The sequence below is a fragment of the Camarhynchus parvulus genome, chromosome 20 (assembly GCF_901933205.1).
Source record: "Camarhynchus parvulus chromosome 20, STF_HiC, whole genome shotgun sequence".
NCBI lineage: Eukaryota > Metazoa > Chordata > Aves > Passeriformes > Thraupidae > Camarhynchus > Camarhynchus parvulus.
In genome coordinates this window covers 2,152,346-2,165,802 of record NC_044590.1, presented here as the reverse complement: position 1 = coordinate 2,165,802, position 13,457 = coordinate 2,152,346, and the positions used below count along the sequence as shown (strand labels likewise).

The 13,457-nt window shown below is 47.5% G+C and overlaps 1 protein-coding gene across 1 annotated transcript; it reads left to right on the top strand.

Moving 5' to 3' along the window:
• Positions 1-8,210: 8,210 nt before the first annotated feature.
• CBLN4 (cerebellin 4 precursor) lies at positions 8,211-13,147 on the top strand. Its single transcript, XM_030963342.1, has 3 exons — positions 8,211-8,531; positions 9,951-10,067; positions 12,508-13,147. The coding sequence occupies exons 1-3, from the start codon at positions 8,262-8,264 to the stop codon at positions 12,703-12,705; spliced, it is 585 nt and encodes a 194-aa protein (XP_030819202.1). The 5' UTR covers positions 8,211-8,261; the 3' UTR covers positions 12,706-13,147.
• The last annotated feature ends 310 nt before the right edge of the window (positions 13,148-13,457 follow it).

Here is a 13,457-nt window from a genome sequence, read left to right as displayed (position 1 = left end):
TTGAACCTTTCTCTGAGCTGGGATTTAACCACTCTCTGAGCTGGAATTTAACCCTCTCTGAGCTGGGATTGAGCCCTTCTCTGAGCTGGGATTGAACCCTCTCTGAGCTGGGATTGAGCCCTTCTCTGAGCTGGGATTGAACCTTTCTCTGAGCTGGGATTTAACCCTCTCTGAGCTGGGATTTCACCGTTCTCTGAGCTGGGATTTAACCCTCTCTGAGCTGGGATTTCACCCTTCTCTGAGCTGGGATTTAACCCTCTCTGAGCTGGGATTTAACCCTCTCTGAGCTGGGATTTAACCCTTCTCCACCTCCAGCATCACCTCTGCTGCTCCAGGTGGGACCCAGGAGCTCAGGGACAGAGCCTGGCTGCCCCTGCACGGAGAATTCCAGGGCTAAGGGTGACCACCAGCACTGCAGGGACACTTGGGCACTGCTGGAAGGTGGGGATGGAAGATTTTTTCCATGAAAAATGTCACATTTGGGCTTCCCAACAGCCCCGTTGGGGCTGTGCTCCCAGTCACCCTCCTCAGAGGCAAAAGGAATGAAACAGAACCAAAACTGGCACCCCTGAGACTTGTTTTACATCAAAACATTTGCAGGAGCGATCCAGGTGTTTAATTTTACACAAAGCTGGCTGTGTTTGCCTCGGGTCAGCATCAGAGCAGTGATACCTACAGGATCTGCAGCTTCCACCCCTCATTTCTGCCTGGGAGAGGAAAATCCAGTTCCCTTTTAATTCCTTGCAGCCCCATCCCACAGTGCCTGCCCAGGGCATGTGCTGCCCTGTGAGCACCACTGGCAGCTTCTGATGTGTGTGATTGCAGCTCCACAACCTGAATTCCCTTCATCTACATGGCACTCATGTCAGACAATCCTGGATCCCAGTGCCATTTCCATGGCATCAGGATCCCTGCATCCCCGAGCAGCAGTCGTGATGCTCATGACAAATTTCATGCTTTTTCAGCTCCAAAATCCTGTTAACTCACTTTCAGCTAAAGATTTTTTCCTTTTCTTTTTTTTTCTCATTACTTTTTTCCCCAAGTCTTTCTTCTCCATTATTCTATTTAACAGCTTGTACTTGTTTTATGGCTCAGCTGGCAAGGCCTCTGCCAATTAAAAATATATCCTGCCCAGTGGTCGATATCTGTGCCTTTGTGTGAACATCCTGGAGCATTAATTAAAAAAAAAATTAATTAAAATTTTAGAAAAGTACCTTCTTGGCATGAAGTTCTATCCCCTTCAGAGAGCACAAAGCTTTCCTATGGAGTGAGAGCTGATTCCATTTTCCTAAATAAGCTGCTCCTTCAGTGCCTGGGAGCTTGAGACATCCTGATTTATATGTAAAAAATAACTAGACCTTGCTCCCTGCCTCTTTCTTTATTTCTTAACTTATTTAGCATAAGGCTGGGATTTTTCAGCTTTTTAAAATTGTGTTATTGTGTCTTAGTGGCATAGAGAATAATGCTTTTTACACCTCACCATTTATTTGGGATGTTGTAGACGAGCTCCAAGTCTCCCTGTGGAAAATGTCCTGGGAATCCCTCCTCAGCAGGTGATGGTTTTGTCCTGCAAAAGTCATAAAAGCTTTGGGGGATGCTCCTCTTTGTGGAAAATATTACTTGAGGAGCAATCTGACCTGCCAGAGCTGCAGTATTTTTACATCTTTAAATGCTTTTTTACATTTTACATAGTTTTTCCCCACAGAGCTGATTTTTGGCACATTCTGGAATATGGAGTTCTAGTGAAGGTGCTATAAGAAGTTCTGGCCACTGAAATCAGTCTCAGTGTTTGCCTGTGTGGAGCTGTGGGTCAAACCTGCACTGAGTTTCCTCTGCTGACAGCTCAGCAGTGTCACAGCCGCTGGCTCCAGGAGCAAAAGGAGATTTCTTTCCATGGCTTGTTTCCTTCAAATGCTCATTTCTGGCAGGGGGGCAGGAGCAGGGAGGATAATTTCTGTATTTCTGTTAGAATTAATGGCCTTCAGCAGAGCCACGCCTGGGCCTGGGGCTCCCAGGGGAAATCCCTGACTTTATCCAACGTCCCAGGGAACTTGAACCTGCCCCAGGAAATGCTGAAGGAATGGAGCTGGCTCAGGTACAGCTCGCTGAAGGGATCTGAGCTCCCACAGGGGCACCAGGGGTTTTCAGGGATTCACAGCTTGAAATACAAACATCTTCCCCAGGGGCAGAATTCTCCCCGGGCTTCGAACCGATGATGCAAAGAGCAGAGATTATCCAGCGCTGGAGTCTGTGGAAAAAAATTTAACTTCCACAAATGGGCAATTACATCCCAGGGCAGTGGCTGAACTTTGCTTTCCAGTTTTCCTCTTTTTTTTTTTCCCCCTTCTCCTATTTGAACTGCAGGCACCAGGCAGAGTGCTGCTGCTAATTTGTATAAATGAGCAGTAAAATTACAATCGTGGTCACCTGGAAGGGGTTCTGTGCAGGAAAGCTTTGACATCACTTATGAATGCTGGTTTCTGCTTTGAATTAATGCCTTTCTAATCCAGACCAGTTTTAGGAGGAGGGGAAATGCTGTTAGATAAAGAGAATAAAAGTGGGGTTTTTGAAAGGGTTTTGGGTGCTCATTGTACAACAACCAAAGCTGGAAGAGTTCTCAGAAAATCCTCCTGCGCTCAAGAAGTTGATGGCTCAGAAAAACCACAAACAAATTTGAAACTGCTCATCTTAAAGAAAAAAATGTGGAAAACTCCAAACCCAGGGCTGCTCTGATGGTGCCTCAAAGAGCTCCTGGACAGATCCTGCCCTGCCTCACTCCCAGAATTTGGGGTGTGGATATTCAAGGTGCAAGGCTCCAGTCCCTGCATGAATGGGCTGCCAAAATGCTCACCTGGTAAGTTTCCTCCCCACATTCAATGTAAAAATGAATTTTTTCCCTGTTTAGAATGTACTGCAAGCTGAACCAGCTGCTTTATGCCCAGAGTAACACAGAGCAGGAGAGACTTTGAAAGCTCCAGCTAATTCAGGGATGAACCCTTGGTGAAAATAAGATTTTCTTTAGCACTGACTTCACCTCCCAGCATGGTGTGATGTGTGTGAGCAGCACAGAGGGGTTTGGGAGTACACAGAAATGATTGCAGGCATTGCTAAATGAGCTTTAAGCCTTCCCACTTGCTGCCTGTTTACCCAGGGATGAATTTTGCCCACTGGGGACATTTTATACAATGGCAGTCAGCAGTAATTAAATGAGAGAAAGCCACAAAGTAGCTAAATATTGCTTTAAGCTCCTTTGACAAATGAGACACTTGAAACAAAAGGTTTCAGATGCAGATTTGAAGTCCCTGGATGCAGTTCAGAAATGCTGCAAAGTGTTTAGAAACAGAAATCACTGACACTTTTGCATAAGGGTAAATAACTGATGAGCTCTGCTATGGTGATGTCATTTGCTCATAAGCACTGACCTAAAAAACCCCAAAGGTTATTGTCCAGAAAGATCAACTACTGATGAGCAGATTTATACCAAAATTCTTCCTATAGCTCCTAGAAATTTTCCTGAATGAGCTCTGTAGGACTTGGCCTGAAATAATGCAATTATAAATAGAAATTTGCTCAATTCCAGCCCAGGAACTTTTCTCAGTCAGTAAATAACTCCCAGACAATATCCCAAGTTGCTGTCACCAATGCTCACACTGAATCCTGCCATGCAGAACTATCTGATCTCTCCCTCTGCTGTCAGGAATTAAGCTGATTAGGAAAATCAAACCCTAAACAAACCCTTCATTTGATGGAATTACTGACCTTGCCCTGTGGAAGGACAGCCCTGCTGTGGTGCCCCTGCTCTCCAAGTTCCTCAGCCCAAAATGCACAAAACTTTGTGGTTCAGGTGTGTAAATCCTTTTTTTGCTCTTGTCTCTCCCTCTCTGCAGGCAGGAAAGCTGTGCTGACACCATCCCCAAAGGCTGGAATTCGTGCAAAAAATAACAGAAATACAATAGTAATAGTAAACCAATAGTTACATTTTGCTTTATAACAGGTTTTAAATGCAAATCCCTGCTTTAAAAGCAGTTAATGTGTGTACTTGGTTTTTTGCCTTAATCCACCTGACTTCTGTTTTTACAGCAGGGTTAAACATGTAAATATTTCTTGCATTTATGTTTATTCAAAATATATATTGAATATATATATTTCAATATATATTGAATATATATATCCAATATGTATTTTGAATAAACACAAATACAAGAAATATCAAGCTATTTGTGGGTAGTTTAATGAAGATTTATGATGACATTTGCAAACAACTGACTCCTACCTGGGGCCTCAGGGGGAGCAAGAGGAACTTCCAGGGTCACATTTTGCTCTCACTTTTACACTGATGTAAACCCAGAGCAGCAGGAAAACTGGAATATTCCCAGACATCCATCAAGGAGAAGGTGCTGCTGCTCCCAGCATCTGCCTGGGAGGATTTCAAAGCCCAGATTTCACCTGCTGCTGGATTGTGCTCAGCTTTGGTCAGAGAGAAGGTCTGGCTGCTCAGAAATGCTGAATAAAGAGCTCAGGTGCCAGAGCTGTCAGCAGATCTGAGCAGTGCTGCCTTTACACACGCAGGCATCCTGCTGACTCATTTCCTTAATCACCTCCAAAATTCACAGGCAGCTCCAAAATTCCCTTTTCCTGACGAGGCCATCACAACACAGATTTATCATAGCAGAGTGGCAGGGAAATTAAAGCAGCCCAACAAATACACGTAGGAAATGGGTTTTTATTGTTTTCTCTGTTCTGCTGCTGCAGAAAGTTTAAAAAATTCTTGGAGATGGGATGGACTGAGGTGAGGTGCATTAACATAGGGAAAGTATAAAAAAAGTTTACTTAAAAAAACAAGGAAAATTGGATTTTAGATTAAAATAAAGCAAGGAAAACCTAGGCTTGAGTCTGCATCAGTGTGAATTAAAGACCAAAACCTTCTACTCATTGCAGTCAGTGTACAGCTGAAGATTTCATTCTATTCCTACAAGATCTGTTTACATTTTATGCTCCTATAAATGAAGCGAAATTTCCTTTATAAAGCATTTACAGGCTGTTTTTAAGAACCTCATTAGGCTCATTAGGCAGGCGAACTTGCCTTGGCTTTGGCCAAGAAACAGTTTGAGCAGCAGAGAGCCCCGAGCCAGCTGAGCCGGGGCCAGCAGCACACGGAGAGCCCAGCCAGCCCAGGAGCTGCAATCCCAGCCCGAGGGGATGGCAGAGCCCAGGGAAAAGCCTGGCCACGACCACAGGTGGGGAATGCCATCAGTATTATGGGATGGAGCCCCCCTGATCCCCCTCAGCCCCATCTCCTGCTCAGGGGGGCTCAGCACTGTGCAGAGCATGGGGGGACCCAGAGGGGAACCCTGCAAAAACCTCTCCAGGCTCAGCAAATGAAGGGAAAGATAATTGGGAAGAAGAAAAGCCAGGAGAGGAAGGAGGGCTCTGTTACTGAGGGGTTAGAAAAATTCCAAAGGCCTCCAGGCACAAGCACCGAGCGTGAGAGGAAGTGTGAGGCAGATTATTCCTCCCTTTTGTAAGGCAAATGACTAATTATACAAAGCAGGATGTTCTGTTTCAGAAGAGATTTGGGAGGTTTCATGCAAGATTGATACAGAAATTGTATTTAATGCAGGTTTACAAGGCGAGAGGTAAAAGGAAATGTAAATGCAAACGTGGGGTTCTATCCCATGGCTCTTCCCTCTGTCAGAAAGCTGCCTCAGCGCTGGAAGTCTCCTGTGAAACAGCAAAATTCTCCCAGCTGGAGGCAGTTTCAGGCACACAGTGTGTGTCCAGAAAGGAAAAGAAGCTGTGAGCTTAATCTAACTGAATTTCCATTGTTGTGTGCTGCTGCTATTTATTTTACTCATTTTTCTTTCAAAGGAAGAAACACAAAATCGCTGTTAGAGGGAGCTGGATCAATACCGAGGAATTCTTTGTCAGATGAAATAAGAGCAATCATTAACCTTGCTGCTTATGAATTAAATGCAATCTCCACTTTTCAGCTCACCTCTCCCACAGCAAACTTCCCTCATTTCCTCAGCAATTAAAGCCCAGCTCAGCCACCCATAAAAAGGATTGTAACAAACAGCCTTGGGGCTCTCTTCCTGCTGTTTGGGTGGGGAAAAAGGAGGATGTGTTTCCTGATGTGGATCAGGTGTTTTGGTGACAGGGACTCTCCAGGCTGCTTCCTTAGGTGTGGATCTGTGGATCAGGGATATCATTGATAGCCCTGATGTCTCTTGGAGCAGCGCATGGAGGAAGATGATGGCCACAGCCCAGCTCTGCACTGCTCCAGCTGTGGGGTCCCCCGGCCAAATTCCAGCCCGTTTCACTCCAGTGAAAGTCATCAGGAGCTGGAGCTGCTGGGGGAGCCCAGAGGGGGCTCCAGGTTGGGCAGAGGGATGGAGCAGCTCTGCTGGCACAGCTGGCACTGCTCACCTGCACAGGGGTGAGCTCAGGGTGGCCTTGAAATGAAAGATGGAGAAACTTTGGACAGGGATGGAGGGAGACAGCACACAGGGAATGGCTTCAAACTGGCAGAGAGCAGGGTTAGAATGGATTTTAGGAGGAATGTCTATAGAGACACCTGATGTCATTGTCCACAACAAAGCAAAATCAAAACCCAGTTTCTAAAATGATCGTAACGTTTTTAATCTCTGACAAACCACTGATCTCTCAAAGTCATCAGCAGTTTCAAGTTCCAATCGAAATTTCTGTGCAGATGGAATTATATTTGCTGCTACTTGTGCAGTGTTAAAAGGCCAGGGACAGAAGAGGTTTGAAGCAGGAGATGTTGGAGTAGTGTGGAACTATTTATAAAATTGTATTTACAATAAATATTTTTGCCACAGCTTTTTTTTTGTTGGAGCCCTCATGTGCACAGGAGTGAATCTTTTAATCTGCAGATCAAATTTCTACCAGAGGTACACAGCTGTGCTGCAAGTATTTGTTTGATTTCTTGCATTGTTTGATTTCTAGTATTTGTTTCCTTTCCTTGCAGTAAATCCTGCTTCCCTGCTGGACCCTCCCATCCACCTTTGTTGTGTCACTGAGCAAGAGGATATTGATGCTTTCCTAAAACCAGAAATATTTCTGCCTCTTGCCTGACCAGTGGGATTCCTTAAAATTTGAGTTTGGCTTTCTGAATTTTAGGGAGTTTGATGCTTGCTAAGAATTTTGGCTGCTTTATGGCTTCTCAAAGATTGGCTGAGTCCTGCAGAATTAATGCTTCACCCTCAGCTCTCCACACCAAACACCCATATGCTATTTCAGGCAGACTAGTCATGTGTACTACCATGATTAGGTTAAAATCACACACACAAACTTATGCATATAACAGCCTCTCTTGCTTGCAGAGTTTAATGGGATTTTCTTTTTTCGGTAAACCTGTTTGAGTGAATCTTCTTGCAATCCAGGTCTAATTTTCAAAGTTCCATTTGTAAATGCCAAGGCATCCTGGTATCAAATCTCTTCTGTTAACCAGGTCCAAAGTGCATCACCTGTCTGGTGTCCCCCAACATTCCAACAGAAACCCCGAGGGGTGGGAGCTGGGCAGGTTTGCTGTGACCTCAGCGCTGCCGAGGGGCGGTTTGGGGATTTGTGGGTTCGTGCCGGGGAGAGCAGCGGGGGAAGAGAGACACAGAGAGAGAGAGAGAGAGAGAGAGGGGAGTGCGCAGCTCTGCCGCTGCTCTCAGAGCAGCATCTGGCAGCTTTGGGAAGCTCCCACTCCCCGCTCCGAGCATCCCGGACCTGCGGCTGGAATTAGCGTTGGGCATGGCAGCGCCACACGGGCTCATTGCTCCGCCGCTCCTCGTTCCTCCCTCTCAGCAATAATTCACCTGAGGGCTTCGCTTCCCCCCACCTCCCCTTCTCGCGCTTCTTTTTGATGTGGAGAGAGGGGAGGGAAGGGCGCTGCGGGCAGCGCGGATTTCTCTGGGCAGCTTAAAGAGAGCCAGAGGAGAGAAAGAAAGAAAAGAGGGAAGGAAAAAAAAAAAAAAAAAAAAAGGAAAAAAAAAAGGAAAAAAGAAGAAGACGGCATAAAGCGGCGGAGGTGGGAGGAGAGGAGGAGAGGGGCGCGGATTTCTCTGGGCAGCTTAAAGAGAGCCAGAGGAGAGAAAGAAAGAGGGAAGGAGGGAAGGAATAAAAAAGAAAAAAAAAAAGAAGAAAAGAAGAAGACGGCATAAAGCGGCGGCGGCGGGAGGAGAGGAGGAGGAGAGGGCGCGGAGGCTCCGCGGTGGCCGGAGCGGGGCGCGGAGCGGCCGCGGGTGCGCACCATGGGCTGGCGGCTGCTGCTGCTGGCCCTGGCGCTGGGCGGCCGCGTCGCCTCCGCGCAGAACGACACGGAGCCCATCGTGCTGGAGGGCAAGTGCCTGGTGGTGTGCGACTCCAACCCGGCCCCCGACGCCAAGGGCTCGTCCTCCTCCTCGCCGCTGGGCATCTCCGTGCGGGCCGCCAACTCCAAGGTGGCCTTCTCGGCCGTGCGGAGCACCAACCACGAGCCCTCCGAGATGAGCAACAAGACGCGCATCATCTACTTCGACCAGGTGAGCATCCCCCGGGCAGCGCATCCCCCGCAGCAACAGGTGCCCTCCCCGCATCCCAGAGCTGGAATCCGCCCCGGGGAGAGCGGCAGGGCACGGCGAGCTGAGCCTGGGGCTGCGGAGCTTCCCCGCTTGTCCCCGGGTGCGGCCCCGGCCCCTCCGCACCTGCGGGAGAAGCGGCACCGAGCGCGGGGGTGCCGCGGGGACAGCGCTCGGTGACACCGGTGCGGTGACATCGGCCCGAGGGGTTGGGCACGGGGGGCTCAGGGCAGCCTATGTAGGGTTTAGATGCTTTGTGCAGCTTCTGAGGGAGGAAGGAGAGAGAATTCTAAGGGAAAACCCTTTAACTTTCCCGGCACAATTGACAGTCCAGCTCAGCCCAGCACTGATATTAACGGGCAGGTACCAGCACACGCTTTAATCCCAGCTCCTGGAGTCATTGAGACTGGTGGCTCTTCTTGTCCCTACACCCTGCTGAGCTGAGCAGTCAATTGTGGTGGCAGCTGGAGCCAGATGTGCCCCACAGTTTAGTGCTGGCACCAAAAATCACCCCAAAACTCCATGGACAGTCCTAAAGGCTTCCGAGGGCTCTGCCTGGTACAAAGGAGCCTGGAAATATCCATTAAAAATCACCCCAAAACTCCAGAGACTTCTCAGGGCTCTGCCTGGCACAAAGGAACCTGGAAATATCCATTAAAAATCACCCCAAATCTCCATGGACAGTCCTGGAGGCTTCTGAGGGCTCTGCCTGGCACAAAGACTGGGAATATCCATTAAAAATAAAGCATAATTAGGTGGTAAGGAGCAAAATGCAGTCATCACAGAGGATATGAAGCGTATGGGTGATGCACTCATCTTGTACGTTCCCCCGTGTCACTTCTCTCTGTTTAATTAAACCCAAATTATCGTTAGTGCTGGTACAAACAGGCGAGGGCTCCCAGGCAGGCTCTGCTGGGCTGTGCCAGGGGCTCCAGGAGCTCAGCCTGGCTGAGCTGGGTTTGACTCCTGCTCTTCCTGCAGTCCTGGCTCACACCTGGCTCCTTGGGAAGGCAGCGTTGGCTTGGCCCCTGCTCTTCAGCCAAAAGCCACGTGCCACTCCCAGAATTGGTGTTTTCATGTCTTTTTGGGGAGTGATGAATAAAAATGGCTCTTTAAAACATGTGTGGAAGAAAGGACTTGAGGGGATGGTGTAATAGCAAGAACTAAATCCCATCTTAGTTTATTTGTAGCAAAGTTGTCCTATAAATACAACTGAATATCCATTTAATGGGTTATTCAAAGTAATTGAGAGAAAATGAATAAACCAGCTTAGATGTAAACTAAATTTTCCATGGGCAAATGGTTTCTAAAGTAAATAATCTGTATTTTTCTTTAGCATTCACTACCTGTACTAATCCCCATGCTGTATTTTTCTGTTTGTAGATCCTTGTAAACGTGGGCAATTTTTTCACGTTGGAGTCTGTCTTTGTATCACCACGGAAAGGAATTTACAGTTTCAATTTCCACGTAATTAAAGTCTACCAGAGTCAAACAATCCAGGTATGCCGATGAGTATGATTACAAAATCTTTATTTAACTGGTTTGTTTAGGGTAGAATATTGACTGAGCACTGGAGCATTGAATATGATTTTAAGGAAAAAGAGCTTTGTTTACAGCAACCTGTGGTTTTGACTTCCTAGCAGTAGAGTCCATTAATTTTAAATGAACAGAAATAAGGCAGGATCCTCACCTCAGATAAATCACCACAACTTCACTTCCATGCCATGAATATCTGGGTGACATAAAGCATTCCACAGAATGAATGATCCAAGAGTAAAAGAGAACTCTGAATTTCCCTGAAATGCTGTTGAAGAGTCGTGTTTGTCTCCAGGTTAAACTCACTGTGTGGAGCACAGGAGTTCTGGGTACCAGATTTGAGAGGTTTTGGAACAATTTGTGCCCTGGCATCTGGTGCCAGGTACCTGGTTATGCCCTCAGGGTGCATACCCTCTGGGTTGGTTATGTCCCTATAGCAATGTCTTCTAGGGAACATTTACAGCAATTCAAACTCCTTTTTTCATCACACAATGTATGAAAGGTGTGTGATGTATTAGAGAAAAGGGGCAATTCTGCCTTTCTTTAATAGCTATGGAGCTGCCTGATTAAACACAAGAGGGAAAAGCCTTTAAATTCCTGAGCATCCCCTTGCTGAGCCAACTGCACATTCCTTGAAGTAATTCCTTCACCTCCCTGCCAGGCCAGGCAGTTGCTGTGACACCTCCTGGCTTCCAGAGCTGCCTCTGTGGCTTCTCTCATTTCCACCCAGGAGAGCTCCAGGTCCCTTGAGGTGCCTGAGCCCTTCCCCGCTCCCTGCTGCTCCTGGATGGGGCTTGGGGGCTGCCCGGCTGGGCTGAGCTGGGTTTCTGCAGGAGCAGAGCTCGGGAATCTCTCTGTGCCCTCTCTGGGGTGCTGGAGCTCCTGGGGGAGTGGAGATGGCAGAGAGCTGGTGACAGCCACGAGCCATCTCTGGGGAAATGCCCCTTCAGCGCGCAGTGGAAAATCCTAATTCCAAATCAGGTCAATGGCAAAGCCTTAAGTGAAACACTGACCTCACAAAAATCTCTACAATGAGCTTTCAATCTGTTTAATGTGCACAAAAAGTGTTCTTTTCACTCCCTGGCATGCTGAAGGTTGAATAAGTGTATGTCAGCCCCTTCAGTGGGTTTAAAATGCCCATTGCCAAGAGAGATGCCAAGCCTTGGCTTCTGGAAGTCCAGCTCAGACTCTGGAATTTCACAAACCAGGAGCTCAAACCTGGGAGCCTGGGGCTCGTGGCAGGGAATGCTCCAGCCTGGTGCATGGCATGAAATCTTTCATGGATGAGAGGTTCTGAGGTGATGGATGGGTTTCCTTGGCCCCTTTTAGAGCATTCAGTGTGAGACCATCCCTGCAAACCTGCCATGTGCCTTCTGGTGTGATTAAATTCCTGTCAGATGATTCCAGGGGAACCTGATGGAGCAGAAAGAGTGAGAAACCCAAGCCAAGCAATGAGTAAAGCCCTGATGCCCTTTTCCTGTGGGGTAAATGGGGAGGAGAACCAGAAACCATTGCAGTGGATCAGACTGGTTTGAATCTCAGCCCCACTAAATCACCTGCAGGCTCCCCTCACAAGGGATGTTGCTCTGCCCCCACAACATCTGTTAGAGCCATTAAATACCATTACACTGCAGTTGGTTCCCTGGAGACACCTGATTAAGTGGATTTCCCAGACAGGTGAATCCCAAATAAATACCAGCCTCTGCTGCCCTGACTTCTGCTGAGCACTAATTTATTCTGTGGTGACTCCCATTAAAATTAATGGGACCATATGCAGGGCCAGCACAGTGGATATGGGTAAGCATCCCATAATTCACCCCCTGTGACTGCATTAGAGCTGTTTGGAAAGGAAAAGCAGCAAAGCTGAGAGCTTGCCATGGGGGAAATGAAAAATGCCTGGATCTGCCCATTCCCCCAGGCCCTGCCCATCTTTATTGAGAGCTGCTGCTTTCAGAGCAGAGGCTGTGCAGGCTTCAGAAGTGTTTCATAGAAAAAAATGGAGCCAGTTTATAAAGCTAAAGATCTGTTCTAAACTTCAGAAGTAAGCTGCCATCAGTATGGAGAGGGACACGCATTTTGTTCCCAGTGAAGTGTGAGCTCCCAGCCCACTTCGGTGCTTCTGACACCTCCTGTAACATCTCTAGGTGCCCAAATTTCTTGAAAATATATATTTATTTTTCCTGTGTGACTATATAACCCTTGAGACAGGCAAAGTGAGCTGATGCCTCACCCAGCTACAGGTCCAGCTCATGAACATCTGCGTTCTTGTGCCAAATAAATGTCATCATTACTTTCAAACAACCCAAAACTCACTGAAGATTGGTCCCTTGCACCGTGGTTAATATTCAGGGGTAGTTCCTGATGTTTTGCAGTTAATTAGAGCTTCTCAGGGGCTGTCTTGCAGGTGAATCTGATGCTGAATGGGAAGCCAGTGATCTCTGCCTTCGCTGGGGACAAGGACGTCACCCGTGAGGCCGCCACCAACGGGGTCCTGCTCTACCTGGACAAGGAGGACAAGGTTTACCTGAAGCTGGAGAAAGGAAATCTGGTTGGTGGGTGGCAGTACTCGACATTCTCTGGCTTCCTGGTCTTCCCCCTGTAAAGTTGATTTTCCCGTGGCGTTCATCCCGGTGGGGACTCATCCTTGTTCCGTGAAGATCGTTTCTGTCATCATGGAGTGATGGTTCTCTATTGATTTCTCATGGGTGATTTTGGATTCTCTCCATGGATTCTGGCCCCATCTGAACTACTCAGAAGTTCCACAGAATTCTGTGTGTCCAAATACGATATCTTTGGCCTGAGACTAAAGCAGACAATAAATACCAACGCTTAAGGTTTCAGCCTAGAGCTGCCTGCAAGATTTATTCCAATTTCCCTTCCTGGATTCGGGGAAGAAGTGGATTTTCTTTAACTGTGAAAAGACTGGCACCAAGTCTTTCATGTAGGAGGGTTTGAGTTCAGACTTCAAGCAAGAGTTAGTGTGTTGCTGCCAAAGAGCTGTGTATTGATATATTGGTCATGTTTGTGTCCTGGGCTGCACTGCCATCATCCATTCCCTTGTCCTAGAGAGGTCATTCCTGTTACTGAGTGCTGGTCTGAGCTCTCCTCTCTGTGTTGTGTGTTGGATGGTTCACCCAAATATTTAAGCTCAGTCCCAGCCAAGTGCAGCCTCCATGAATCTGAGGGGTTGTGGATGTGTTTTGGTTGGGTTTGGAAGGGGTTGCTCTTTCCCACTGGTTCCCAAAAGGAAAAGCAGATTCCAACCATTCAGGGTTAAAGGTGGGCATGCAGGCACAGCTCTGCTGAACAGCTCTGCCCTGCACGACGCCTCACACTTGTTCTTCAGTTTTAATT

Excerpts from the sequence above, each read along its gene's own strand:
- CBLN4 (XM_030963342.1), top strand. The coding sequence starts at position 8,262 with ATGGGCTGGCGGCTGCTGCTGCTGGCCCTGGCGCTGGGCGGCCGCGTC. Across the intron at positions 8,532-9,950 it reads GCATCATCTACTTCGACCAG|ATCCTTGTAAACGTGGGCAA; the intron begins GTGAGCATCCCC and ends TTCTGTTTGTAG. Across the intron at positions 10,068-12,507 it reads ACCAGAGTCAAACAATCCAG|GTGAATCTGATGCTGAATGG; the intron begins GTATGCCGATGA and ends GCTGTCTTGCAG.